This window comes from Myotis lucifugus, unplaced genomic scaffold, assembly GCF_000147115.1.
Source record: "Myotis lucifugus unplaced genomic scaffold, Myoluc2.0 scaffold_256, whole genome shotgun sequence".
Taxonomy (NCBI): domain Eukaryota; kingdom Metazoa; phylum Chordata; class Mammalia; order Chiroptera; family Vespertilionidae; genus Myotis; species Myotis lucifugus.
The window spans coordinates 1,229,829-1,255,279 of NW_005871304.1; the positions used below are offsets into that span (position 1 = coordinate 1,229,829).

Here is a 25,451-nt window from a genome sequence, read left to right on the forward strand (position 1 = left end):
AGCTCTCACTGGCGCCAATCGCACATGTGTGTTCTGATCTGTCATTGTTGATTGTGAATTTGGTTGACACTTGTATTATAGAGAAAAGTCGAATAGTGATATTAAAATATTTCTTCTAATTTCCTTTCAATGTGCACAAATTTGTGCACCAGGCCACTAGTATAGGATATACATATTAAACACACACAAACGTTGATGGCTCCAAATCTTTTAGCTTAATAAGACCCTCTACAAGGTGCCCTTTCACAGACTTATCAGGCTTTTCCCCTTGCTAGAAATATCCTTTGGTGTTTGCCTTGTAAATGCCTCCTTTCAAAATCCATCTTAAAAGTCATTTCCTGTCTTTAACTTTCCCTGACGTCCCAGAACAGGACTGACTGAATTTGTGTATGTATTTTCACAAGACTGCGTCACAGTCGTATTATCTACCAATGACATCGTACATGTCACATTATGCCGCTGTCTCCTCCCCGCACGCGGACTTCCTTCGGGACAGCGCTGGCTCGGCCGTCTCTGTATTCCCACGGGCAAACAGGACCCGGTGTAAACCCACCATACCCTGAACACACAGCTGCCGTATAGAATTGTTTGGGGCCTCGATGGGTGGGGTACTCGGCTTCCAATAAGACCTATGGCCTCAGAGTAGGCCCGACCGCCAGACTGGGCGGAGGGCAGGAGTGGCCCCCATGAAGAGCCACACAGATGAAGAGCCAAGTCCGGCGACCAAGTCGGGCCCGGCCAAGAGAGGCGGCCGAGGATGACTGACTGAGGGGAACACTGCGCCGACCGAGGGTAGTAACTCAAGTCGGAGTGACTGACAGACTAACCGAGGGTAGGAGTCAATCCCAGCCGCCTGCCTGATGGGCCGAAGGCAGGAAGAAATAGGGCTGTGGCGTCGTCCTCTTCAGAGACAAGGAAAGACAGCGAACCAAGAGCTGCAAAGACGCCGAAGCACGCGCCTCAGCCTCTCCTCACGCGGAGGAGGACGGGAAAAGGCATGGCCCGTTGCGCGCCTCAGCGCGTGCGCGTGCGTGCGCGCGCGCGTGCGCGTGCGCGTGCGCGGCAGCCTCTCCCTCCCTCCCTCTCTTCCTTGCTCCACCCCACACGTCGCTCCTCCCTCTCATCCTGGGAAGGCGGGAGCCTCGCTGAGTGCGCGCGCACACCGCAGCCCTCTTTCCCCGCCCCTCACGTGGCCCCTCCCTCTCGTCGTAGGCGGGCGTGAGCCTCCGGGGCGGGGCCTCCTGGTCACGTGCTCCCGCTCTGCGCTTTCTCCGCTACAGCCTTACTAGCTCCCACTGCCAGAACCCGGCGTGATGGCTGCCGCTGTATCCCGCGCCTCTTCCCTCTCCCCGCTGTTTCCCTTTTTCTTGTTCCTCCAGCTTCTCTCCGCTCCGCAGGGCAGCAGCGGCCTGCACACCAAGGGAGCCCTTCCCCTGGATACAGTCACTTTCTACAAGGTAACGGGGGCGGAGGACATCGCGCCTAGGGGAGCGCGCAAGGGACAGAGGGCTGGCTAGAGGTGGTCTGCAACTACGGTCTCGGGGCTTCCCACCATCGTATCGGGCTGGTGGACTCTGGGCCGACGCCTTAGCATGACCATGGGGTCTGCAAGCTCCAGGGCCCCTGCGCACCCTTTTACTTGCTTCCCCTTTTGTGAAAGATGCAGCTCAGGGAACTGGGTGCCGCTTTCCTTCACCTATGGGGAGGGGGCGGTGTCAGGCGAGATCCAATCCTGGAGTCCCAAGTGGGAGACCCGGGCGGTGCCAGGCGGACGCCACAGCTCAGGCTGTGGTTGGGCGGCGAGGTAGAAACCAGTCATGTTAGCCTGCATTTCTGCGCCCCTCTTCCCGTGGCGTGGATTGCAGCCAGCTTTGCAATATGCAAATAATGTCCAGAGAGCCTGCGTCTCCTTGGAAAGTGCAAGCGTTAAGAATAAGCTTCGGTTCTACCACCCTACAGGAAATATTGGGCCTGGGGACAAGGATTAAGGCATAGAAGGATTGCCACTACCCTCACACCCAAGTTTTCAGAATTTGGGGTTCTGGCCTGGATAAATGGCCGTTGGAAACGTTGAAGGCTGAATGCAGCCTCAACCCCTCCTCTTTCACCTGTCTTCACCCACTGGCAACCTTCAAATTTGCTTACAAGATGGGCAAACTAAGGGTTTGAGAGAAAGAGAGCCCGTCGTTTTCTTAATTTGTACCCATTGCTGGGGAAGTGAAACCTACAAGTGGAGTTCAGAATCCATCTCAAGTGCCTGAACTCTTCCTATTTTCAAAAGGGTTTCTTGTCGTGGGTTTGGCACGTGTGGCCCGTTCAAGGCAAAGTTTCAAGAATTTAAAAGTGTAGGTATGGCTGGTTGGTTGTCACCCCACAACACCCTATACTTTGGGGGCATTTATTGGCAAAGTGACACCTCTACCCCAAACATGGGACTGGGATAACATCACAGACCAAGTGTGACTTAGAGGGAGGCTTTGCACTGTAAAGTTAACCGTATTTCCTAATCAGTTGATGCCTCACCATCTTTACTGCCACCACCCTGGTCAATGCTATCATTACAAGAGCCTCCTCTCAGTCCAAGCTGCTTCTCTCTCCTTTAATCTCCTAACCATTCTTTTTGTCCCCTCTGCTCCAGCCACACATTTTTTGCTGTTTAAATATTCCTAGCTCATTACTGCATTAGGGCCTTTGCACTTGTGACTAGAACATTCTTTGAAGGCTGGTTGCTTCTCATTAGGCTTAGGTTAAATATTATCTTCTTTATTTTTTTATTGATTTCAGAGAGGAAGAAAGGAGAAAGATAGAAACATCAATGATGTGAATCATTGACAGGCTGCCTCTTGCACGCCCCCAACTGGGGATCGAGCCCTCAACCCGGGCCTGAGTCCTTGGCTGGAATCGAACCGGGAACCCTTCAGTCCGCAAGCCGATGCTCTACTGAGCTAAACCGGCTAGGGCAAATATTACGTTCTTAAAGTCCTTCCTTGTTTTCCCCATCCCCTAGCCTGAAGTGCCAGTCACATTACCCGGTTTGATTTCTGTGTAGGGCTCACTCATCACCGATTTTTTTTTCTTGTCTATTTTATCATTTCCCACACTAGAATACTGTATGCTGGGAAGAACTACCTTGCCTATTTGTTCATTGATCACCTGCACAACCTAGCAGGTTACATGTCACATAGAAGATGTTCAGTAATAATCTATTGAATGAATAAATGTTTTATCTGGTCCCTTTCTAAATCTCACTCTTTTCATTATTATTGAACCAAAGGGGGGCTTCCTAATGTTATGTCCAGGGCCTTGGCCCATACTCTGCCTTTAAGTGATTTCCAGTGTCTTTGTTTCTTGCCCTTCGCCATCAAGAGTGATGAGACCGTCGTTTTTCTTTTTCTTTGTTTGTTTTTAAATATATTTTTATTGATCTCAGAGAGGGAGAGGGAGAAATAGAAACAGCAATGGTGAGAGAGAATCATGGATCAGCTGCCTCCTGCATGCCCCACAATGGGGATGGAGCCTGCAACCTGGGAATGTGCCTGACCAGGAATTGAACCGTGACCTCTTGGTTCATAGGTCAGTGTTCAACCCCTGAGCCATGCTGGCCAGATGCCTGTCCTTTTTCTCTACTGTCCATTTTCTTGTTACTTAGAACAGTGCCTGGCACATGATAGACTCTCAGTACCGTTTTATTCAATGAATGAATGAATGATGAATTCATGTATACACTGAAGAAGTTGCCTAAATCTAAGTTATGGTGGAGCCAATTTCTCAAGGATAAAGAAAAGAGAGAGATACCTAAAGCAATTAAGAGGTACAGACTGGGTCAAAAAAATAAGAAAAAATTTATTGTGCAAATGCTTGCCATTCAAAACCATTCTATCAGAAGGTGAAAGTAGATGGAGGCCTCTCAATTCTCTTTAAACATTAGAGCACTGTGTTAATTTATTCCATATTAATAATATTGTTATTGTTATTCCATATTACAAATGTAGGCCCCTTTCAGATAGAGATCATGTGTTGTGCTTTTTAAATTGTTTTCCCACTGAACATGTAGCATCTGCTACCAAAGTCTGTCCTAGTTTTGTTCATTTAGCACATATTTTCAGATCATCTGCTACATACAGGTACTGTTGGGCAATAGGGATACAGCAGAAAACAGGTCAGACAAGGTCCTTATTCTCATAAGTGTATATTCTAGTGGAGAGGACAGATAGACAAGCAAATAAGGATTTCAGAGTGATTAAATGCAGCAAAGAAAGTAGAGCAGGGTAAGAGAGTGTGGTATGAGTGGAGGAGGCCTCCATTAGGAGGGGATATATGAACTGAACTTTGAATGATAGATAACCATGGAAAGAACTAGGGAAAGGGCAATCCAGCCACAGAGACAGAAAATGAAAAGGCCCTAAGTGGGAATGAGTTTGGTGTAGTGAATTGAAATAAGGCTAGCTGGGCCAGAGGGATGTGATCTGATTTACATTTTAAGTCTTCCTTGCTTTTAGGCCCCCAGAGCTCAGAATTTTGGGGGTCAGTGACCACTTAAAGATGACCTGTTCTGGTGGCTTCTCCCTCTTCCCTTGTACCCCTAGGCAGTGTGAAATATTTTTAAAACCCTAAAACAGACACCAACACACAATAAAGAACAAGGACTAACAAAAACTGGAATGATGTCAGCTTGACCTAACTAGGACAGTAATTGCCTGTAATGAAATACTGACTGGAAATGATCACTTTGATTAGAAAAAAAATTTGTTGGAGAAAGAGAAGGCACTATTACTGATCAAAGACAGTTTGTTAGATCAAATCTATGCATTGGAAGAAACCATCAAAAAAAGTCCTTAGGATCCCTCCATACGTCAAATGTAGAATTAACACATGACCCCTCAGTTCCACGCCTAGGTATATACCCCAAAGAAATGAAGACAGGTATAAAAACAAAAATTTGTACATGAATGTTCCTAACAGATATTCACAAATACCCAAAAAGGTTGAAACATCCCAAATGTCCATCAACTGATGAATGGCTAAGCAAATTGGTCTATTTATACAATAGAATATTTATCTGGCCATAAAAATAAATGAAATATTGATGCATGCTACAGTATGGATGGACTTTGAAAACATGCTAAGTGAAAGGGAAGTCACAAAAGGCCACATATTGTATAATTCCATCAGAGTAGACAAATCCATAGAGACAACGTAGATTAGTGGATGATAGGGATTGGGGGAAAGGAGGACTGGGGAATGGCTGCTTAATGGGTACATGGTTCCTTTTCAGGTTGAAAATGTTCTGGAACTAGATATTAGTGATGATTGCACATTGTTGTGAGATTGTTTTGTTGTTTTTTTGTGTGTAGTCGGCAGGATTGCACAACGGTGTTAATGTACTAAAAATCCCACTGAATTTTACAATATCCCAGTGAAGCGAATTTTACAATTAAAATAAAAATCTTAGCCCTGCCAGTTTAGTACCTAGAGATCTAGTCAGAGGGAACTGTGGTCTAGGGAAGGGATTCTGTCCCCACCCTGGACTCTCAGCAACTTCTCTTGAGCCCTGAAATTGCAGAGTTCAAACTGTGGGCCCCCTAGCCTAAGTGTCCTCCATGGTGCCAACTCCTTTATAGATGGTTAGTTGGCTTTTTTTTTTTTGGTCAAATTTTTTGGTTGAATGTTTCCTGAGAAATCCCCCACCCCACCCCCGCCGGGGGATGACGGGCATGACAGGGGCTAAAGTATTGTGTGCTAAGGGTCTCCTTGGCCTTACCAAAGGGCCACTGGAGGAGAAGGTCTTAGTACCGCTATAGCTTTGCTTTTTCTAGACAGGGTTGTATTTGTCTTTGATTTGTGTGAATACGCATCTAATGGGGTACCCAGCACATAAATTGTTAAATGAATCAATAGGTGAATGAATGAATATTAGTAATTGAGATCTTGTCTCCTTTGTGGGCTTGGTTTCCACTCTGTTTCTTAACCAGGAGTCGGTTGGGAAAGGCAATTAGCCCCAACAATTCCTGGAACCCCCTACCCACTCAATTCTATATACCTTTAGGTCATTCCCAAAAGCAAGTTCGTCTTGGTGAAGTTCGACACCCAGTACCCCTACGGTGAGAAGCAGGATGAGTTCAAGCGTCTGGCTGAAAATTCAGCCTCCAGTGATGATCTCTTGGTGGCAGAGGTGGGAATTTCAGGTATGAACAAGTCCAGGCGACTGGGAAGGGCAAAGGGGGAGGAAGCTAAGAATTATTTCCCTACTTGTAGAGGGAATACCCAGCACCTTTCTGTCTGAGTCACACACTAAGTAAAAATGGGGTCATGACCTCTCAAGAAATCATGGCAAGCTTCTCTTGAGCAGATTCTGTGACCACAAAAACCTCTGCTCAGCCTCATGGGTGCCTGAGGGAAGGGAATCCACCATTCTTCACCCTCCAACCTCCACTGACATTAAATTTACTATGAGAACTTGGAGCTCTTGCAGGGGACTGTGGTCAGAGGGGGTACCATGCCTCCTAAGGGACAGCATAGTCCATTCTTCCATCCTCATTTCAGCTCTTTTGTACCAAAACTATTGAGTTTTGGCTTCAGCTCAAATCCACCAGAGTTGCCACTAAACCAAGGGCAGCTGTCAACCACAGTGACAGCTTTGATAATAATAGTGGCCAACAATTAGCAGTTTACAGTCTGTAAAGATATATAGACATTGCATTTTAAAACTTCTCTTGAATCCCACTTGAAAAGCAAGACATATTTTCTACCTGTTATACTGGAGCTCCAGGCTGTGGGGGAGGAAGTGGCTCATCCAGAACTCAACCTAAGTATTTATTCCCAAGTGCAGTGGGTTCTTCCCTCTCTGTTTCCTCCCAGCTGGAATGCCTCAGCCCCCACTAAGCTCACACCTCCGTTTTATTTTCATCGTGGCACTAATCATTTTATGTACATTTGTTTAACATCTTTCTTCTCTTAGAAAAATATGAGCTCCTTGAGGTCAGAGAGCTTTATACTCTTAATCACAACTAGATCTCCAGCATTTAGAACAGTACCTGGCACATAGTGGGCATCTCAAATACTCAGAAGTACCATTTTCAGATGAGGAAAATGGAGTCCAGAGAAGTTAAATGTGGCTTGACTAATGCCACATGGCTAGGAAGTAGCAAGGAGGAATTCAAACACAACCAACATGCTTCTTCCTCTCAGCTCGGATAGGCCTCATAACAATCTTCTGCCCCGCATTCCTCATGGTCTTGCTCCTGATATCTGCTTTCTGTTCACAGATTATGGTGACAAGCTGAATATGGAGCTAAGTGAGAAATACAAGCTGGACAAAGAGAACTACCCAGTCTTCTACCTCTTCCGGGATGGGGACTTTGAGAACCCAATCCTATACAATGGGGCGGTTAAGGTTGGAGCCATCCAGCGCTGGCTAAAGGGGCAAGGGATCTACCTAGGTATGCCTGGTTGCCTGCCTACATACGATGCTCTTGCTGGAGAGTTCATCAGGGCCTCTGGCATGGAGGCCCGCCAGGCCCTCTTGAAACGAGGGCAGGACAACCTGGCAAATGTGAAGGAGACTGAGAAGAAGTGGGCCGAGCAGTACCTGAAGATCATGGGGAAGGTCTTAGACCAAGGTGAGGACTTCCCAGCATCAGAGATGACTCGGATCACCAAGCTGATTGAGAAGAACAAGATGAGCGACGGGAAGAAGGAGGAACTCCAGAAGAGCTTAAACATCTTGACCGCCTTCCAGAAGAAGGAGGCCGAGAAGGAAGAGCTGTGAAAAGGGACTCCAGGGTTTTCCAGAGTTTGGTGTGGGTGGGGAGTTTCCTGCTGGCTGTGAGACCTTTCTGAGATGTAAGAAATCTGAGCATGCCCAGACATTGATGCTGATATGACTACGCTTGGGACATCTCTATAGTTAGTCCAGGTACAGCTAGAACACTTACTCAAATGGCTTATGAATTTCCTCAGAAGGAACTGGTGCTATAAAGAATGTACTGCCCATTCTTGAAAGGTGTAATTCTAATCCAATTAAAGTTTCCATGTTTTGGTTAAGTGGACCTTAAGCCATTCGGTTTCTTTCACAAATTATACTTTGGACTATGACCTGCTTTCCCCTTTGTCTTTATTTTTTAATCCAAGTTGGTATGGATTCCACTACCAGGGTAACAGACTATCCTGGTAACACTGTAGAAGATGGTCTGTCGCAGTTCAAAGCCTGACTTGATTACTTTCCTCTAGTTTTCAGACTCAAGGGGACTGGTTCTGGGTGGTAAATTGTGTTGTCCACATTTTCTTGTCTTTAAAACTGAATGGCAACATTAATAAACCTCAGTGTAATTATTTTCCATACTTCATAAGATATGTGTAGGAAATTCTTAGTTTTGCTGATATAATCTAATAGAGGTTTTTTTCCTAGTTCAATTTTAGACAGCTAAATAATACGATTCAGTCCAATGTGGGAGTTTAAAAGGAAAAGGGGTTGTTTGCCACCTAAGTTACTTTCTCACTCTCAGTTACTCAGTATATACCAACTTTTTTTAAAAAGCAGGGGGAGCCCTGGCCAGTCACTCAGGTGGTTAGAGTGTCGTCCCAATATGCCAAGGTTGTGGATTTGATCCCTGGTCAGGGCACATACAAGAATCTACCAAAGAATGCATAAATAAGTGGAACAACAAATCTATGTATCTCTCTTTCAAATCAAAAAAATGTTTTAAAACAGGGAGGAGCATTATACTAACTTTAAAATTTGTTCTCTGGATGAGTAGTATCTGCAATGGTAAACTTCATAACATCCTCATTTTCATATTTACTGTTTGAAAATTAGCAGAATACAGCTCCTGAAATTGCACCCAAAGAAATTTAAGTTGAACAAAGTAGGCAAATAAAATTGTTCCTTCATTTTAGCCACATTGGTATTTAAACTCACTGGAAACAAAAAATGCAGGAAAACCTGTGTGTTGAAGTTGATGGAACAAAAACAGTTGTGGTAGCTTAGGCTAACAACTCCATTAAGTAAAAGATGCTCAACCTAAATGCCTCCCCATAGCCAGCATAGATACTCTCAACATTGACAAAAGGATTTTCAATATTTCCCTTCAATTCTAAATGAAAACTTTGGGAGATGTTTTTGGATGCTTCTAACTGGTAAACTTACTTAAGCTTATTCTAATTTCTTTTTTAATCTACCTAAAACAGTCGTTCCCAAAGAACTAAGTACTCACTGTCTTATGGAAATAAGAGTAAGACAAATGACTGGTAGGGAAAGAACTCTAAAACTAAATTTTTCCAACATCCCTGAATGTGGTTTCATCTCAATGTGAGAGGAATAAAGGTGACAACACATCCAGGGTACTTCATTGGATGGGTCCAATGGATATCATTATAAGCTATGAGTTGAAGCAACATGGACTGCTGGACAGGACTAGACTATCATACATCAGAGGCTCTTTGTATCAAATCTCTTTCACTAAAGATGGGCTTTGTTTCTAGCTTAGAATTTGAACTGATTTGCATATGCCACATAAAATCCAATCTTCCCTGGCACTTCCTTCTACTTAGCATTTAATTAAATAATATGGATTCCTTCCTTTTACTTCTTAGCATCTCATTAAATAATATGTGGCTCAAATGCTGCTTATCTGTAATGAAGGCTATGAACTGGTTTCCCAGAATCAAGCAAGTATATATAACTTTTAGGGAATTCCCAGATTACCTGAAGCAAATGAGACCTTGAACCCAACACGAACAATCCCATCCTAGGGAACTTGCAAGTTATCTCAATTATTGCTAAGAATATTTTAAATTTACAAATAGTCCTTGGCATTTGATGCCACAAAACATTGGCATTCAAATCATATTAGGAAAGATTGGTTATTCAGTAGAGAACTAAGACAAAATGGGAATTTGAACATGGCCATCAAGACTAAGAATGTGAAATGGTGTGTGTGTGTGTGTGTGTGTGTGTGTGTGTGTGTGCTTCAGATTTTGAATCTTATTCAACCCTTACCCCACTGGGTGGTCTTAAGTAGTAATCTCATTTGCAATCTTCTCTCATTATACCTTACCTGGGACCCACTTTAACTGGGATATGTGGAAGCTGGAAGTTACAAAAAAGCTCTGTGTTCCCGAAGCATAAACTCCTAAAGTACGTTAGGCATCCCACAAATAATTTTTATAAGTATTTGGCTTACAGTTGCTTACCTCCACTTGTATGACATACTGGTACATGTCTGCATTAAACAGTGATAGCATCTAAAAAACAGGGAACATGAAAAAAATATAACCCTGAGCCCACCTTTTGGGAAAAGTTAAAAATGGCATTGAAGTATATCCAAGTACTCACCTTTTGCTAAAGGAAAATAACAGTGGATGGAAGCAGGCAAAAACTGACTTCTCAGTGCTCAAATAAGAGCACTTAATAATCACAGAACAGACAAAAAGGAAACTTGAGGGAAAACAAACAGCTCCTTTCCACTGTGCCAGTGCGGCAGAATAAACTAGGTCTTCACCTGTGGATTCACGTCCTCTTGGATGTCATGTCATCAACGTGTCGGCAAGCCTCCAGTTAACTTCCCACTAAATTTGGAATCACATTCCTTCCCCTGGCCTCAAAGTCCTTATTGCTTTGATCCCCACTCTACTCAAACCCTACCTCTCTCTTTCCATTAAGTCCCAGCTACTTGAGCCCCCCCTTTTTTTTTCTAGTCACTGGAACATGCTTAGCTGTTTGCTGCCTTGGGGCCTTTGCACTTGCATTCCTTTTTCCATGGCTGACTCTTCCTCATTCAAATCAGATGGTGGCACTCAAAGCATCCTCTCAGACCCAGTTTATCACATACCCCGATTTATTTTATTAAACAGAACTTAATTATAAGCTAATATTTCTTGTTACTTTTCCCACCTTACCCACTAACTAGGATATACGGCAGTGATGGCGAACCTTTTGAGCTCGGCGTGTCAGCATTTTGAAAAACCCTAACTTAACTCTGGTGCCGTGTCACATTTAGACATTTTTTGATATTTGCAACCATAGTAAAACAAAGATTTATATTTTTGATATTTATTTTATATATTTAAATGCCATTTAACAAAGAAAAATCAACCAAAAAAATGAGTTCGCGTGTCACCTTTGACACGCGTGTCATAGGTTCGCCATCACTGATATACGGTCTCACTATTATATCAGCAGAGCCTAAAATGGAATGTAGCATGTAGTAAAATAAGTGCTCAATATACATATATTGAATTATTGAATGCTAGCATGCAACGCACTACTTTTAAAGAAAAAGACTAATGGCCTTGGAAAATAAATTTTAAATTCACAAATATTACAATTTTGCTGAGGAACATAACACTAAGTACAAAATTGAGGTGAATTAATACCATTTAAAAGGTAGACAAAAATAATAAAAGGTAGCTTCTAGGAATCTGAACAAAAATGAACGAGGCAGAAATGCCAACTTAAAGTTGTTTATATAAATTAACCCATCCAGTTTAAAGTAGTTTTCCTATGCTTAATTCTGAAAAAGGAAGAATATACTTCCCATTTTAATAAATCACATCAAATAAGTAGGAAGAGTTTCAATAACAAGGCCATAGATACACTGAAACCCCTTTTTATATTAAAAGTTAAAATGAAAGACAAATCCAGATTGAACATAGTGATTGCAAAATATAATGCAATTTGAACAATTAAAATTATGAAAATATACAAAATTGATGGGCAACACAGCTAGGCATTTGTACATTTTTCATTGTTTGGAGAACACTAAAAATTTATCTACCTTTAATCCACATCAGATAAATGATTTAAACCAAATGTTTGCTTTGGAGAGTTTTAACTTAGGATTCTCAGTAGTATAAAAAGCAGTAATTTTTCAGTCTGTAAACAGTAGTCGTGTTTTTCTCCTTTCCTTTTTTAAATAGCAATTTACCACACAAAAACAAAACAAAAAACCCATACAAACCAAAAAACAGCAGCAGCAGCAGCAGCAGCAGTGGGTTATTTAAGAATTCTCTTCAAATACCAATGACATACGATTGCTGGAGAGGTTGCTTTTTACTCATGTAAGAATATATATATATATATTTAACTGTACACAATTTATAGTGCATGACAGTTTCCAAAAGAACAGATTAATAAAAGATATTGGCCATTTCTGCATAATTTCATTCTTTTTACAATTTTCTCAAAACGCAAGAGGTTGGCTCTAATTGAAATGCTACGTTTAGTAGGAAAATCAAGTAACAAAGGAAATATAACCTCGACTTAACATTGCCCCTAAAACCCACCGTTTGAGTTTTTAGTAGAGGTCCCAAGCAAGAGACTAGTTAGGTAGACACTGGAGTCACACACTGTCCCTGAGGACCAAGGCCAGCCCACTGAACACACACATGCTAGATTGATCAAGGTCAGTTGAAGACGTTTCAAAGAGCATTTCTACTTTTATGTACAGTATTTTTGGATATTCAAAGAAACATCATTTCAAAAACACATGCCATACACACATACCCCCCTATACACACACAAAATCCCATCTAAACAGGCCATTGTTTTATGAAATTATGATATGTTGTCATTAAATTACATTTGGAATCAATATTTTCAATTCATCTTGTTGACCAGTTCTTCCTTTGGGGATGAGGTGTGACAGCTGTGGCTACCAACTGACATCAAAAACAGTATTTTCAAATTACTTGATGGACTAAGTTTTCCAACAAGTCTTATTTTAAACGAGTAATGTAGTAATGCAGTAATTTTCTTAAAAATTTCCTTTGGGTTTAAACAGTTATTAATCACCCTATCAAACTGTAAGTCTAAGAAAGTCAAGATGAGGAGACAAAATACAATTGTGTTGCATACAGAGACTTTCCAAGCTCTCATTCAGTTGCTTTTGGAAGAAAAAAGTATCACATTTCACAGAAGTGAGTTGAAACGGACATTTAAGGTCTTCAAGACCAATCCTCCACCAGGTGCTTGAATTTCCTCATCAAATTCATTTCTTTGCTCTTACAAAATTACTAACTTTAACAGTATTTAGGTAACAACAACCAAAAACAGAAGCACAGATTCAAATACAAAAAAAGTTACCAAAGGAATTATATAATCTGTATAACATTTTCAAGAGCAATGTTTATCTTTTCTGTCAGACCTAGTTCAGAAGCTGTCGTCTTCGGGAGCTCCAGGTGAACAACGCGTACACCATCCTGGTGTAATTCTCAAGTTTGTAGTAAACTGAACCTCCAAACCAATGAGAAACATTTCCTTTGCCAACCTAAAACTTAAAAGCCTATGTTAAGTCCATAATACACATTCCTTCCTTCCTTCTCAAACCCCCCACTTAAAAAAACAACACTAAAGTCTTATATCTTTATTTTCAAGCATATATATGGTGTATATATATGTATACATATATATATGTATACATATATATACACCATATATATGCTTGAAAATATACATATATATGTAAAAACATATACATATACATATATATATATCTCACAAAACCAATGACATTGGTATTACACTTGCCTGCATAAATTATGTACACTTCTCTTCTTTAAAAGTGATTCCTATCTTTCCCAAAGAGATAAAAGACGAGCTAGTCCTTAGCAGGCTTATGAGTGGTCTGCATTGCTTTCCCCTCCAAACAGCTGCCAGGTAACAGAAGCCTTAGAAGCCTATCTGCGATCTAACTCTCACCCGAGCTAGGATGGGGATGCCTTGACTAACAGGACTATTCAGCCAGAAAATGAGCACCTGTAGTTGTCTGAGTGGTGCCCTTCAGTGGCAGGTGCTTATGCCAAATTTCATCTGAGGCCCTTTGGGTACCTGCCTTGGGTTCTGCAGGAGCCAAGCAGCTGAAGAAGCCTCAAAACCAAACTGCTAATGTGGAAAGAGGGCCTGCTCCCAGTTATGGTCCCCCTATACTTCTCCTTTCTGCTTCCTAAGGGCTCAAAGACCAGACCAAAATGTCCACTGCTGTAATGGCAGGGTCATTCAGCTGCTCTGACATCGACGCTTTATGCTTAATTTCTATCACTGCTTTTATAGGACCCTCCTCCACCAGATGTTTCTGGTGAGAGAAGGGCAGAAGAAAAGTGGGGTTCTCTTGTGGCTGCCATATGCATATGAACATGTATAAAAAAGTGGTCAAACCCAGATGAGGGTCCCGCTTCCGGTATATGTACAATAATTTAATCAGTTGTATACATTTAATACCTAAAAAATTAATTCACGATCAAAGTCCTTCATGCATTTTATGAGGAAGTTCTGGATTCAAATGATGGTCAACCATAAAGATTTTTGCCTGGGAAGATGATATCGTTTTCTGCCATAGCGTCATCAGTGCCTATGGTTCACACTTCCTTAAATTTTTAGTTTCTTTGTGGTCTCAAGTCTTTTTTTCAGCAGCTCCCCAATTTCCAGAAGTGAGTGCAGATAACTGCTTTGCACCTTCCCTTGCACAGTCTTTGAAAACTTTCTCTCTTCCTAAAAAGGAGACAAGAATTAGTGGTCCTGCTCAGAAAGCATTCCCCCAGATAACAGCTCCTCAGCTATAAATCAAAATTACCATTACCTTTGTCTGACTGCAAACTCCATCAGAATAGAGTGTCATTTTCAATTTCATAAAATGCAAAGGCTAAAGCTCATTACAGATGTATATTTTTCCATCTGATTTTTCACTGAGACATTCTTTATTTCAAGTAGCCTTTGTCATTAGTTATATGAAGTCAAAAAAACTGACATTTCTAATGAGAAGCTTCCATCAACAAAAGTAGAAAATTGTTACTAGTTTGGACACAACATCACTATTTTCTTATGAGATATACAAGGTGGAAAAAGTGATATTTCTGATTATTAATTTCATCAGAAAAATGTAGAAATTTTATTATTTATTATTATTATTATTATTATTATTTTAATCCTAACCCAAGGACATGCTTAGAGAGAGGAAGAGAGGGAGAGTTATGCTTATGTACAATACAGGCATCAAGTTTAACAGTATCATCATTTTTAGTTATAATCAACAAGTCTCTCTCCATATCGAAAAGTCCATGGGTTCTAGGGGCCAAATAACTAAAAATTGAGCAAAGCTTTTCTCAGCCTACTCAGATGTGTGGGTTAAATATTTGCTGCTAATTTGACTTGTGGTAGAGAATATAAACAACAAAGGGGACGGAGTATTCAAACACAGTAAGGAGGTTGACTAAGAACTGGTTAGGTTTACATGAAGTTGGCAGTGTTCCAAAGCCTAGAAGAAACCAGGGAAGCACATCTTATGACCCAACAATCTACTATTTGAGATTTAATCTAGCTCAGAAACACAAATGTGCATAAGAAAGTATATACAAAAATACACTGAGTGGTCAGATTATTATGACCACCTGACGTTTGTAGGCAAATTAGCTATAATTTCGCGCTGAAGTTGCTAGAGGGCCAGACCATTATAAATAGGGAAGCAGGTTGTTTACCACAACAGTAGAAGTGATTTTTTTCTGAAGGTATGGGTAAACAATGCAATTTAACAGCCTTTGAACGTGGGATATATTTGAATGTGAGTGGCTAGATTATTATGACCACCCCATCAGTACTTCGTTGGGCCACCTTTTGCCTTCAATACTGCGACAATTCTTCTTGGCATTGACTCCACGAGATGTTGAAAGGTGATTCGAGGAATCTGACACCATGCCTGATGAATAGCACTGTCCAGTTCTGTGGGATTTGATGGTTGTGGAACCAGCTGCCTGATGGCTCTTTTAACTCCATCCCACAAATGCTCAATTGGATTGAGATCTGGTGATTGTGGGGGCCACCTAAGCATGGAAAAGTCTCCCTCGTGTTCTTGAAACCACTCCTGCACAACACGAGCACCGTGGCATGGCGCATTGTCTTGTTGGAAGAAGCCATCTCCATTGGGATATGCCATCAACATGATAGGATGAACCGGATCAGCAACGATACTTATAGGTATGTTGTGCTATTCAGACGTTGTTCCACATGAATCAAAGGGCCCAAGTCATGCCAGGAAAACATGCCCCAAACCATAACACTGCCCCCACCAGCTTGAAGGGTTGTACTCATGCATGTGGGGTGCATGCTTTCATGCTGTTTCCGCCAAATTCTCACTCTGCCATCTGCATGATGCAACTGGAAACGTGATTCATCGGACCACATGACTTTTTTCCAATGTTCGATTGTCCAATCCTTGTGTTCCTGTGCGAATTGGAGACGTTTTATCTTGGTAACTGCAGACAGCAACGGTGTTCGAACAGGCCTTTGGCTTCCATATCCCATACGATGCAGTGTATGGCTAATTTGCCTACAAACGTCAGGTGGTCATAATAATCTGGCCACTCATAATATATATCCCACATTCAAAGGCTGTTAAATCGAGTTGTTTACCCATATCTTCAGAAAAAAAATCACTTCTACTGTCGTGGTAAACAACCTGCTTCCCTATTTATAATGGTCTGGCCCTCTAGCAACTTCAGCGCGAAATTATAGCTAATTTGCCTACAATCGTCAGGTGGTCATAATAATCTGGCCATTCAGTGTATTTCATTCAGTACTGTATGTAAAAGTCAATTATAGAAATACAGTGGGGCCTTGACTTACGAGTGTCCCGACTAACAAGTTTTTTGAGATACCAGCTGTCTCTGGGCTGATTTTTTGCATTGAGTTGATAAATTTGAGTTAACAAGCTCCTTAACGAGCTCGGTCTCAGAACGAATTAAACTCGTAAGTCAAGGCCCCACTGTAAGCTGAAATAGCCAGTAGTTGTGGTGCATTCATATTTTGAATACTAAACAGCTGTTTAGAAGAACAAGATTGGCCTATATGCATTAGCCTGAACAGATCTCATGAATATAAGATTAAATGCAAAAAAGCCCAGCTTCAGAATAAAATAGAGTGTACCATTTATTTTGAAAACCTAACAGATAGTAGAGTACCTTATAAGTTTATATTAAAACCAGATGGTTTTAAAATGATACATATAATACTGTGTATTTCCTCTATGAATATAAATGAAAGAAGAAAAAAAGACGATCTTGGCACGTAACCAGTCTCAGTGGATACTCCTAGGAAGGAGGAAAGGGGACCAGGACTGGCAGTGGTAGTCCATAGGACTTCTAGATAATGTTTCCAGTTTAGAAAGGAAGTTGGGGGGGTGGGGGGGGAGGAAAGAAGTAACCTAAAGAAAACTGAAGATTTTTTTTTTTTAACTCAAAAGACAAGTACCCAGCACTATATGGATCCTATATTTGGTGGCTGGTGCTGCTCAGTAATGTAGAATAATTTTAACAAAAGTAAGTAATAAAAGGTCATTGTTGTTTTATTTAATCCTCACTATAATCCTAAAAAGTAGGTATTAATATGATTTCCATTTTATAAAGAAATTGAACCCTAGCCAGTTTTGCTCAGTGGATAGAGCGTCGGCCTGCGGACTGAAGGGTCCCAGATTCGATTCCAGCCAAGGGCATGTGCCTGGGTTGCGGGCTCGATCCCCAGTGTGGGATGTGCAGGAGGCAGCCAATCGATGATTCTCTCCCATCATAGATGTTTCTATCTCTCTCCCCCCTCTCTCCCTTTCTCTCTGAAATAAAAATATATTTTAAATAAAATAAATAAAAATCTCAAAGATACCCAGCAAAGCCCAACAACATAAAGCAATGTGACATTCATTCAAGTGTGCAATCTTTTAAGACTTTTTTGTTTTTTTAAGAGGTACGGTAATTTTGAGTTTTTGTTTTTCTACATTATTCAGAAAAGGGGATGTGAGTTTCAAATAAAGAATGACTTTGGATTTGGTCTAAAAAGTAAAAAATTAAACAGTTCCAAATCTGTAACTACAAATTTCCAGATTTCCTTATATGTAAAGGTGTACCAAAAGGACAGCAAGTGTCTCTCTTTACTCAAGTGGGCGATAGGAGGCAAGAATCCTATCTGGGGTGGACCTACTTCTTTAGATTCACTCGGTTCCCAAGTGCCTGGAAGTCTTAAAGTCTAATGGCAGATATAATTGTGTCATAGAAACACAGAAGAGGGAGAGGTGGGAATGGTTCTGGATAGTGGGCCTGGGACTGATTGGAGGCTGGGGACTGGGGGACAAGGGGGTTGGAAATAAAGGAGGGGAAATGCACCACCCATACTCCCACCCCCACCGATACAACAAACTACTACTGCAGTCACCTTCTAATCAGAATTCCTGTAAAGGGAGAATGATGAATTGAAAATTAACATGTCCTTATGATAGAGAACATTTCAATATTTCTTTATAACTTATTACTGATTGCCTACATTCTCTTACCAATGAGAGAGAAGTGTCTTCTAAAATAAGTTCTTCAAGTTTAAGTGCAATTAGATGTGTTTCAAGCCCTTTAATATGATCCACAACATTGGAAATTAAAGTCTGAAGCCCAGTAACATAGTCTTGAAAACTGGTAAAGACAGGTGGCTGAAAAAAACATTTTTAAAAAGTTGAAAGATTACCAAACATATTCCTTGTACTTACATCACTTAAGCTATACTAATTTCATACTATAGCATTACTTAATGCTATTAACAATAATAGGAATGGATACAGTTTTGATATTAACAGTCTTGAAACCCATAGTATATTTAATTGCCACCAAATAATGCTAACTCAGCAACAATGACGTAAGCATTCTTTAAAAATAAGATTTTAATTCACCCTGGTGAACTAGAGATGAAATTCCAATAGAAAAATATCTTGGCCATTACTCAACTTTGAATTGAGAAATCTCCTGGAACACTAAAGGAGATGAGAGGACCCCAAGACTTCATTTCTTCTCTTTTATGTCTTTGAGATTTCCTCTAATAGAAAAATGATGGGAGACTACAGTCAAGAAAATTCTGCCCTAGCTGGTTTGACTCAGTGGATAGAGCATCGGCCTGCGGACTGAAGGGTCTCAGTTTCGACTCCGGTCAAGGGCACATGCCTGGGTTGTGCGCTCAATCCCTAATAAGGAGCGGGCAGGAGGCAGCCGATCAATGATTCTCTCTCATCATTGATGTTTCTCTCTCTCTCTCTCCCTCTCCCCTTCTCTCTGAAATGAATAAAAAAATATATTTAAAAAAAAAGACCAATGACAAACTGGAAGAAACGGAATCATCTGTGATAAAGGATTAATAACACTATTATATTATTAAGAGTCCAATAGGTCAGACTATATCAAAAGGTAAAATATGACTACCACAATAGGAAACTTGGGCAACGACAGAACAAAAAATATAGCAAAGAAATCCCAGCAATACATCATACAATTTAAAATATAGATAAATGCAAGAAAACCAGCCAATCAAGCTTTTCACTCAAGAAGCAGTCTTTGAAGGTTCAACATCAATAGAAATTTTTAAATGCAGATCAGAAAAAAAGGAATAGTAATGTTTGCCTATCATAGTGATGGCGAACCTTTCGAGCTCGGCGTGTCAGCATTTTGAAAAACCCTAACTTAACTCTGGTGCCATGTCACATATAGAAATTTTTTGATAATTGCAACCATAGTAAAACAAAGATTAATATTTTTGATATTTATTTTATAAATTTAAATGCCATTTAACAAAGAAAAATCAACCAAAAAAATGAGTTCGCGTGTCACCTCTGACACGCGTGTCATAGGTTCGCCATCACTGGCCTATCAGATGGGTAAGGGTACAGATACACTCAACACTGTTGTGGAATGTAAAAATGTACATACATAGTAACTTTAGATCTATGAGATATCGTAAGAAAATATTATAATCTTTGTGTATATGTCCATATTTTAATAAAAGCATAATTTATAATATTTAAAAATTAGAACCAACCAAATATTCATCAATGAGAATAAGTTATGGTGGTGTATTAATATGACCGGATAGTATATAACCATTAAAGGTAATGAGATACATATATATTAACTGAAATGAAATGTCAGTAAATGTCATTAAATAAAAAACAAAAACAAACCAATAGTTGCAAAACCTACAGAGCATGATTCTGGTTTGTTTGCAGTGGCTATCACTGCTTGGTGGGAATATGGATGATCTTCACTTTATTTACACCGTTAGGTTATTTAGATGATCATAAAAATAGGAAAGTTATTTTTATTTTTGGAATTAGAAAAGCAACAACTACAAAATCCACAAAATCCAAATACCAAAAAGCTATTTAACAAGTTCTAGGACTGTAGACCTCCATTAACACAGAGAGTAACAGAGCAATTCTAATCTATCCTTCCAGACTTTGTACTCATGACTGTTAAATTATCTTAAACACAGTGAATGAAGGGGCAGGGGAGATGAGAGAGTGAAACAAAACAAATGTGCAAACTGTTAAAGTGGTGAGACTAGGTAAGGCTATTTGGGTGTCATTATACTAGTATTTCAATGTGCCTGTAGGTGTATAATTTTTTTTAAAGTTGGGGAAAGAAAATAAATGCATATAGGACCCTAAGGTCTCACAACATGCAGGAAAACAAAAAGCAGCATGCAGCCAGATTATTACTTGTATTTTCTGTTATTACCATGATGATGCTGGTTTCTTTTTTCTTCTTTTTCTTTTTCTGTAAATTTAATTTGTATGGTCGCAGGACACTCTCACAGTAACTGGACACCCACAGAATAATAGAAATAGTCTGAAAGAGGAAAAATTACAAATTCATGAATAATGATTACACTCAAGATATCAATCAGGAACAGTTAAATGTAATGGATTAAACAAATAAATTGACAGTTGTTCTAAGCAAATCCCTTCAATTTCTCCTCCAACTCTCCATTCTCTAATGTCAATGGTCACCACATTAATCCAGGCCTTCATCATCTCCAGCTTAAATACAGCTTAAATCTTTATCCTTTCTTCAGGCTCCACTTGATCCTATTTCCTTTCTCTTGCCTATTGGAAGTGAGAATCTATTAACATCCTTTTCACTCAAGTGAAAAGTCCAAATTCCTAAACATGGAATCCAAAGGTTCTTTACAATATGTCTCTTTCCACCCACCTCTTCAGCCAAGTAAGATACTACCTTACCTGCAAACCTTAACTTAAATATATATGGAGAATCTCCCCAGTTGGTCAGCACATATCCTGTTTGTTAGATGTTTGTATGTCTTCTTCTATACTATAGTGCACACATGTACATATACATGCAATTATTATTCATTCATTCAGTCAGTGTATTATAGGCACTTATAATGTGGCAGTCACCAGAACAGAGAATACTACCCTCAGAAAGTTTACAGACTAGTAGGAGAAGAAAAGAAAGAAAAAAAAATGCCACAGAAATTACAGAAAAGATGTTATCAGTGTTTGTGATACATTCTCCTCTCAGCTAAAAGAAGGAGAGTTTTGATATATCAGCTCCTGGATCATCCTTCATAATGCAGAATCTCAGTAATTAGAGAACAGCCCGACAAATAAAAGAAGCTGGAGGAATTAATTTAAACTACATAATAGCTGAGTCAACAAGGAAAATGAACAGAAAACAGCTAGATTTGGAGTGGATCAGAAATCTTTCAAGATGATTACATTGTTTTTCAATTAACAAAAGGCAGGGGTGAGGGATTAAATTACAGGTCTAGGGTGCCTATTATCTGTTCATTTTTGAAAAATTAATCCTTCAGACAATAGAGAACAATCTAGTTTTTTAGGAAAAAAACAAAACATACCTCAACAAAGAAGACTAGATTTTCTAAAAGCGTAGGGTGTGTTTTCAAGTTACCATCTTTAATTTCTAATAGATCACCTTTACATTTACTGAAGACATCTAAAAACAGAAAAATATTTCATAGTTTTATTCAGCCCTTGTTTCATGTTATTCTTAGGAACACAATGTACAATCTACTAGAGAATAAACAAATATTAAAGCTTAATCAAGAAAGCCTCCCATCCACACACAATAAACCAAATACCAAAGAATATCTATGTTAAGCTCTTTTAAAAGCCACATGACTATTGATCTATTGTCTTTAAAATATAAAAGGTAGCTTTATAAATTACATATTCTAGTGTCTGAGCCTTTTCACAAATAGGCCACTGGCACAATAAAATTAAGATTCCCAGTGAATAATTTAGAAGAACTTGTGCCATTAAGGGCACGGTAGAGATGCACCTTCATAACAAATACCACATTTAATTCTTATAATCTTGATCATCTTTTAATTCTCATTCTTCATTTGGGCAATAAAATTAAAAACTGTTTAGAATCCTGAGGAGAAAGTCCCTTATAGATTTTAAATGCTTATGTGTATCCTTTTACCAAATAATTCCATTTCTAGGAATTTAATCACAAGAAAATACTCAATAAGTATCCAAACACTTGTGTTTCAGGATGTTCATTTCAGCATTCTTAAATATATGCTGTTATAAATACTGCTACAAATAACTCAAGTGTATATTATGTATTCGATGGAGGGAAGCATAAACAAATTTGGTACAATGATAAAAAAAAAACCGTGGAATATTATGCAGTCATTAAAATGAATGGAGTGTACATGTAACTGAAATGGTAAGATATCCAAGATAATAGCAAATTATAGTCAGAAAAGCATGTTATACCTTTTCATATGTTAAAGACAATTACTACTATGTATTTCCATATACACATGTATGGGCAGTTTGGGTGGTTTCTAGGTACATAGACTTTAAAGTGTCAACAGTTCTTACTCTGAGGGAATGGGGCTGGCAACGGGGGAAAGACCATACATAGCCGTGTACTATTTATATAATAGGTATCTATGGCTTTTGTAATAAAACCTTTTAAAGTTAAAAGCACATCTTAAACATATCAAAAGTATGCATTACTTTCAAATCCTCTTGCAAGTTCTAACTTAAAAAAAATGAGCTATTATCAGACAATCAGATACAAAAGGGGACACACAGTAAGAACGCTTACCTTTTAACTGTTCTAGTAAAGACTTAAGAATATTCTCTACTCGCTCCTGGATCTCTACTGTATCCTCTAAAATTGAAAAACAATGAAAAACATTCATTTTTTTTTTTTTTTAGCAAGCTCAATACCTGCAAGCCACATGTAGGCAAAGACAGTCTTTTCTCTTAAGAGACAGAGAGACAGAGAAAAATGAAAGGAAAAGAAAAGAAAAACTGAGAAAAGATAAAGGAAAAGATTTCTAGTCTAGGAGGACTAGAAATCTATGTGTTTCAAATACTCCAAATGACAGGACAGGAAGTACAAACCTTATGATTCAGAAGGAAAAAAAACACACCACAGCCTATAGAATATTTGTGATTCTCACTGGTTTTAGAGCTTAGAAAGAAACTTTTCTCCACAAAGTTGTAAATTTCTTTTTTATTTTTAAAGAATAGTTTCTTGCACAGCTGGCAACCTATGAACCAGGAGGTCACGGTTCCATTCCCAGCCAAGGGCACATGCCCAGGTTGCAAGCTCGATCCCCAGTGTAGGTTATGCGGGGAGGCAGCCAGATCAATGATTCTCTCTCACCATTGATATGTGATATGTGTGTGTGTGTGTGTGTGTATGACATATATACAATAATTTATCCATTTTTAAAGAGAAAAGGGAAAGGGAGAAAGAGAGAGAAACACCAATGCGAGAATGCAACATCGATCAGTTGTCTCCTGTACGCCCCCACCAGGGATTGAGCCCACACCCGGGGATATGCCCTAGATTGGGAATCTAAAAGGTAACCTCCTAGTGCACAGGATGATGCCCAACCAACTAAACCACACCAGCCAGGGCTAAGGGCTTCATTTTTAAACAAAGAATGCAATCTGAAATCTAAAAACAGTGTAACAAATCAAGAATTTATTCAGCTTTTGAACTTAGTAAGATTTCAAATATGGAAAGGACTTAAACTTCTAAAATATTACTTTATAACCTTTGAATGTACTTCCCTGTAAGCCAGACATTTCCAGAACAGCTTCCAGCTTCCATCCCCTTTAAATTTTTCCAAATAGTGAGTTATAGATATTCTGTCTCATTTACTAAGTGCAATGTTGCAATGACAAAGACCCACTAAATAGACTCATGCAAACATACACTTACCTAAACCATTGGTATCCAGCTCATAAATATCACAAACAAGATAAAAAGAACTGGTCTGACACTGAGAACAGCCAGAATTAAGGAATCCACCCATTCTGGTAGGCACAGGACCAAGGAAAGGATACTGAAAAAGAAAGGAATAAAGTGATGTTCTTTAAATTCATACAAAATAAGAAAACAAATGGCTGTAACTAATGGATAAAAATCTATCTTAGTGATTAAGTTACAAACCACTGATCAGCAAACTATAATAACCCACCCACCCCCCGCCTCTTTATCCACAGGGAATACATTCCAAGACCCCAGTGGATGCCTGAAACTATGGATACTATCAAACCCTGTATATACTATTTTTTTCCTATACACACATACCTATGATAAAATTTAATTATAAGTCAGACAAGAGATTAATAACTAAAATAAAATAGAAAAATTATAACAATATAACAATGAAAGTTAAATGAATGTGGTCACTTGTTTTAAGGAACTCCTTGCTTAAGTCTTAGTATAAGATCAGTGCTTTTGGGAACAACACATTGCCAGCAATCAAAACATGCATTTTGCATTAAAAAAACAACACAAAAAAACATGTATTTTGCTTATGTCTTCCACCCATAAATTTAAGCCTTTTCTACCTTAACTAAGCACTTACCACACACTGTGGACATAACTTTTGCAATTTGAGGTGCAACAGAAAAATAGCACAAATTTCTTTTTTTTTTTCTTCACAATTTTATGGATGGAAGATTGGTTCTTACTGTAGATCTTAGCAACCTCAGCATAGGACTTTTTTTCTTTCCTTATTAAATTGTGAACTTTCATCTTTTCACTTAAAAGGAAGCACTTTATGGCTTCTCTTTGGCATTTCCAAATTGCCAGCATCACTACTCTGTGCTTTGGGACTATTAAGTAAAATAAGGGTGACTTAAAAACAAGCCGTGCAATACCCTGTTAACGAAGGCAGCTATAAGTGAATGAAGGGCAGGTAGTGTACACAGTGTGGAAATGCTGGACAAAGGGATGATTCACATTCCAGGTAGGATGGAGCGGGATGGAGCAGGACAGTGTGAGTGTGCTACTCAAAACAGCAAGCAATTTAAAACTTATAAGTTGTTTATTTCTAGAAATTTCCATTTAATATTTTCAGACTGTGTTTGACTGCAGGTAACCAACCATACCTGTGGAAAGCATAACCAAGACTAAAAGGGGACTGTGATAACAACTACATCATTATAGAGAAAATAGATAGCTATTAAAAATGTGTCATCACACTGCCTGGCTAGTGTGGCTCAGTGGTTGAACGTCAACCTATGAACCAGAAGGTTAGGGTTTGATTCCCAGTCAGGGCACATTCCCGAATTGCAGGCTCGATCCCCAGTAGGGATCGTGCAGGAGGCAGCCAATCAATGATTCTCTCTCATCATTTATGT

General features: G+C 39.6%; 2 protein-coding genes across 3 annotated transcripts in view; one reads left to right on the forward strand and one right to left on the reverse strand.

The window, feature by feature from the left end:
* The first annotated feature begins 1,246 nt into the window (after positions 1-1,246).
* ERP29 (endoplasmic reticulum protein 29) lies at positions 1,247-8,054 on the forward strand. The gene is made up of 3 exons (XM_006099040.3): positions 1,247-1,457; positions 6,047-6,185; positions 7,266-8,054. Exons 1-3 carry the CDS (start codon positions 1,314-1,316, stop codon positions 7,766-7,768), a joined length of 786 nt encoding a protein of 261 aa, XP_006099102.1. The 5' UTR covers positions 1,247-1,313; the 3' UTR covers positions 7,769-8,054.
* A 3,536-nt stretch (positions 8,055-11,590) lies between these two features.
* The window catches only part of NAA25 (N(alpha)-acetyltransferase 25, NatB auxiliary subunit), a 61,233-nt gene continuing 47,372 nt past the window's right edge, over positions 11,591-25,451 (reverse strand). For both annotated transcript variants that reach the window (XM_014464606.2, XM_006099042.3), the window contains 6 exons: positions 24,022-24,145; positions 22,891-22,956; positions 21,665-21,762; positions 20,524-20,634; positions 18,306-18,452; positions 11,591-14,485 (listed from right to left, as the gene is read on the reverse strand). In XM_014464606.2, coding sequence (XP_014320092.1) covers positions 14,363-14,485; positions 18,306-18,452; positions 20,524-20,634; positions 21,665-21,762; positions 22,891-22,956; positions 24,022-24,145 — 669 coding nt within the window. In that variant the 3' untranslated portion in view covers positions 11,591-14,362. The remainder of the gene's footprint in view (positions 14,486-18,305; positions 18,453-20,523; positions 20,635-21,664; positions 21,763-22,890; positions 22,957-24,021; positions 24,146-25,451) is intronic.

Bases quoted from the DNA above. Each gene is read 5' to 3' on its own strand.
- ERP29 (XM_006099040.3), top strand. From the start codon at position 1,314: ATGGCTGCCGCTGTATCCCGCGCCTCTTCCCTCTCCCCGCTGTTTCCC. The intron at 1,458-6,046 runs GTAACGGGGGCG...ATATACCTTTAG, and splicing joins ATACAGTCACTTTCTACAAG to GTCATTCCCAAAAGCAAGTT. The intron at 6,186-7,265 runs GTATGAACAAGT...TTCTGTTCACAG, and splicing joins GGCAGAGGTGGGAATTTCAG to ATTATGGTGACAAGCTGAAT.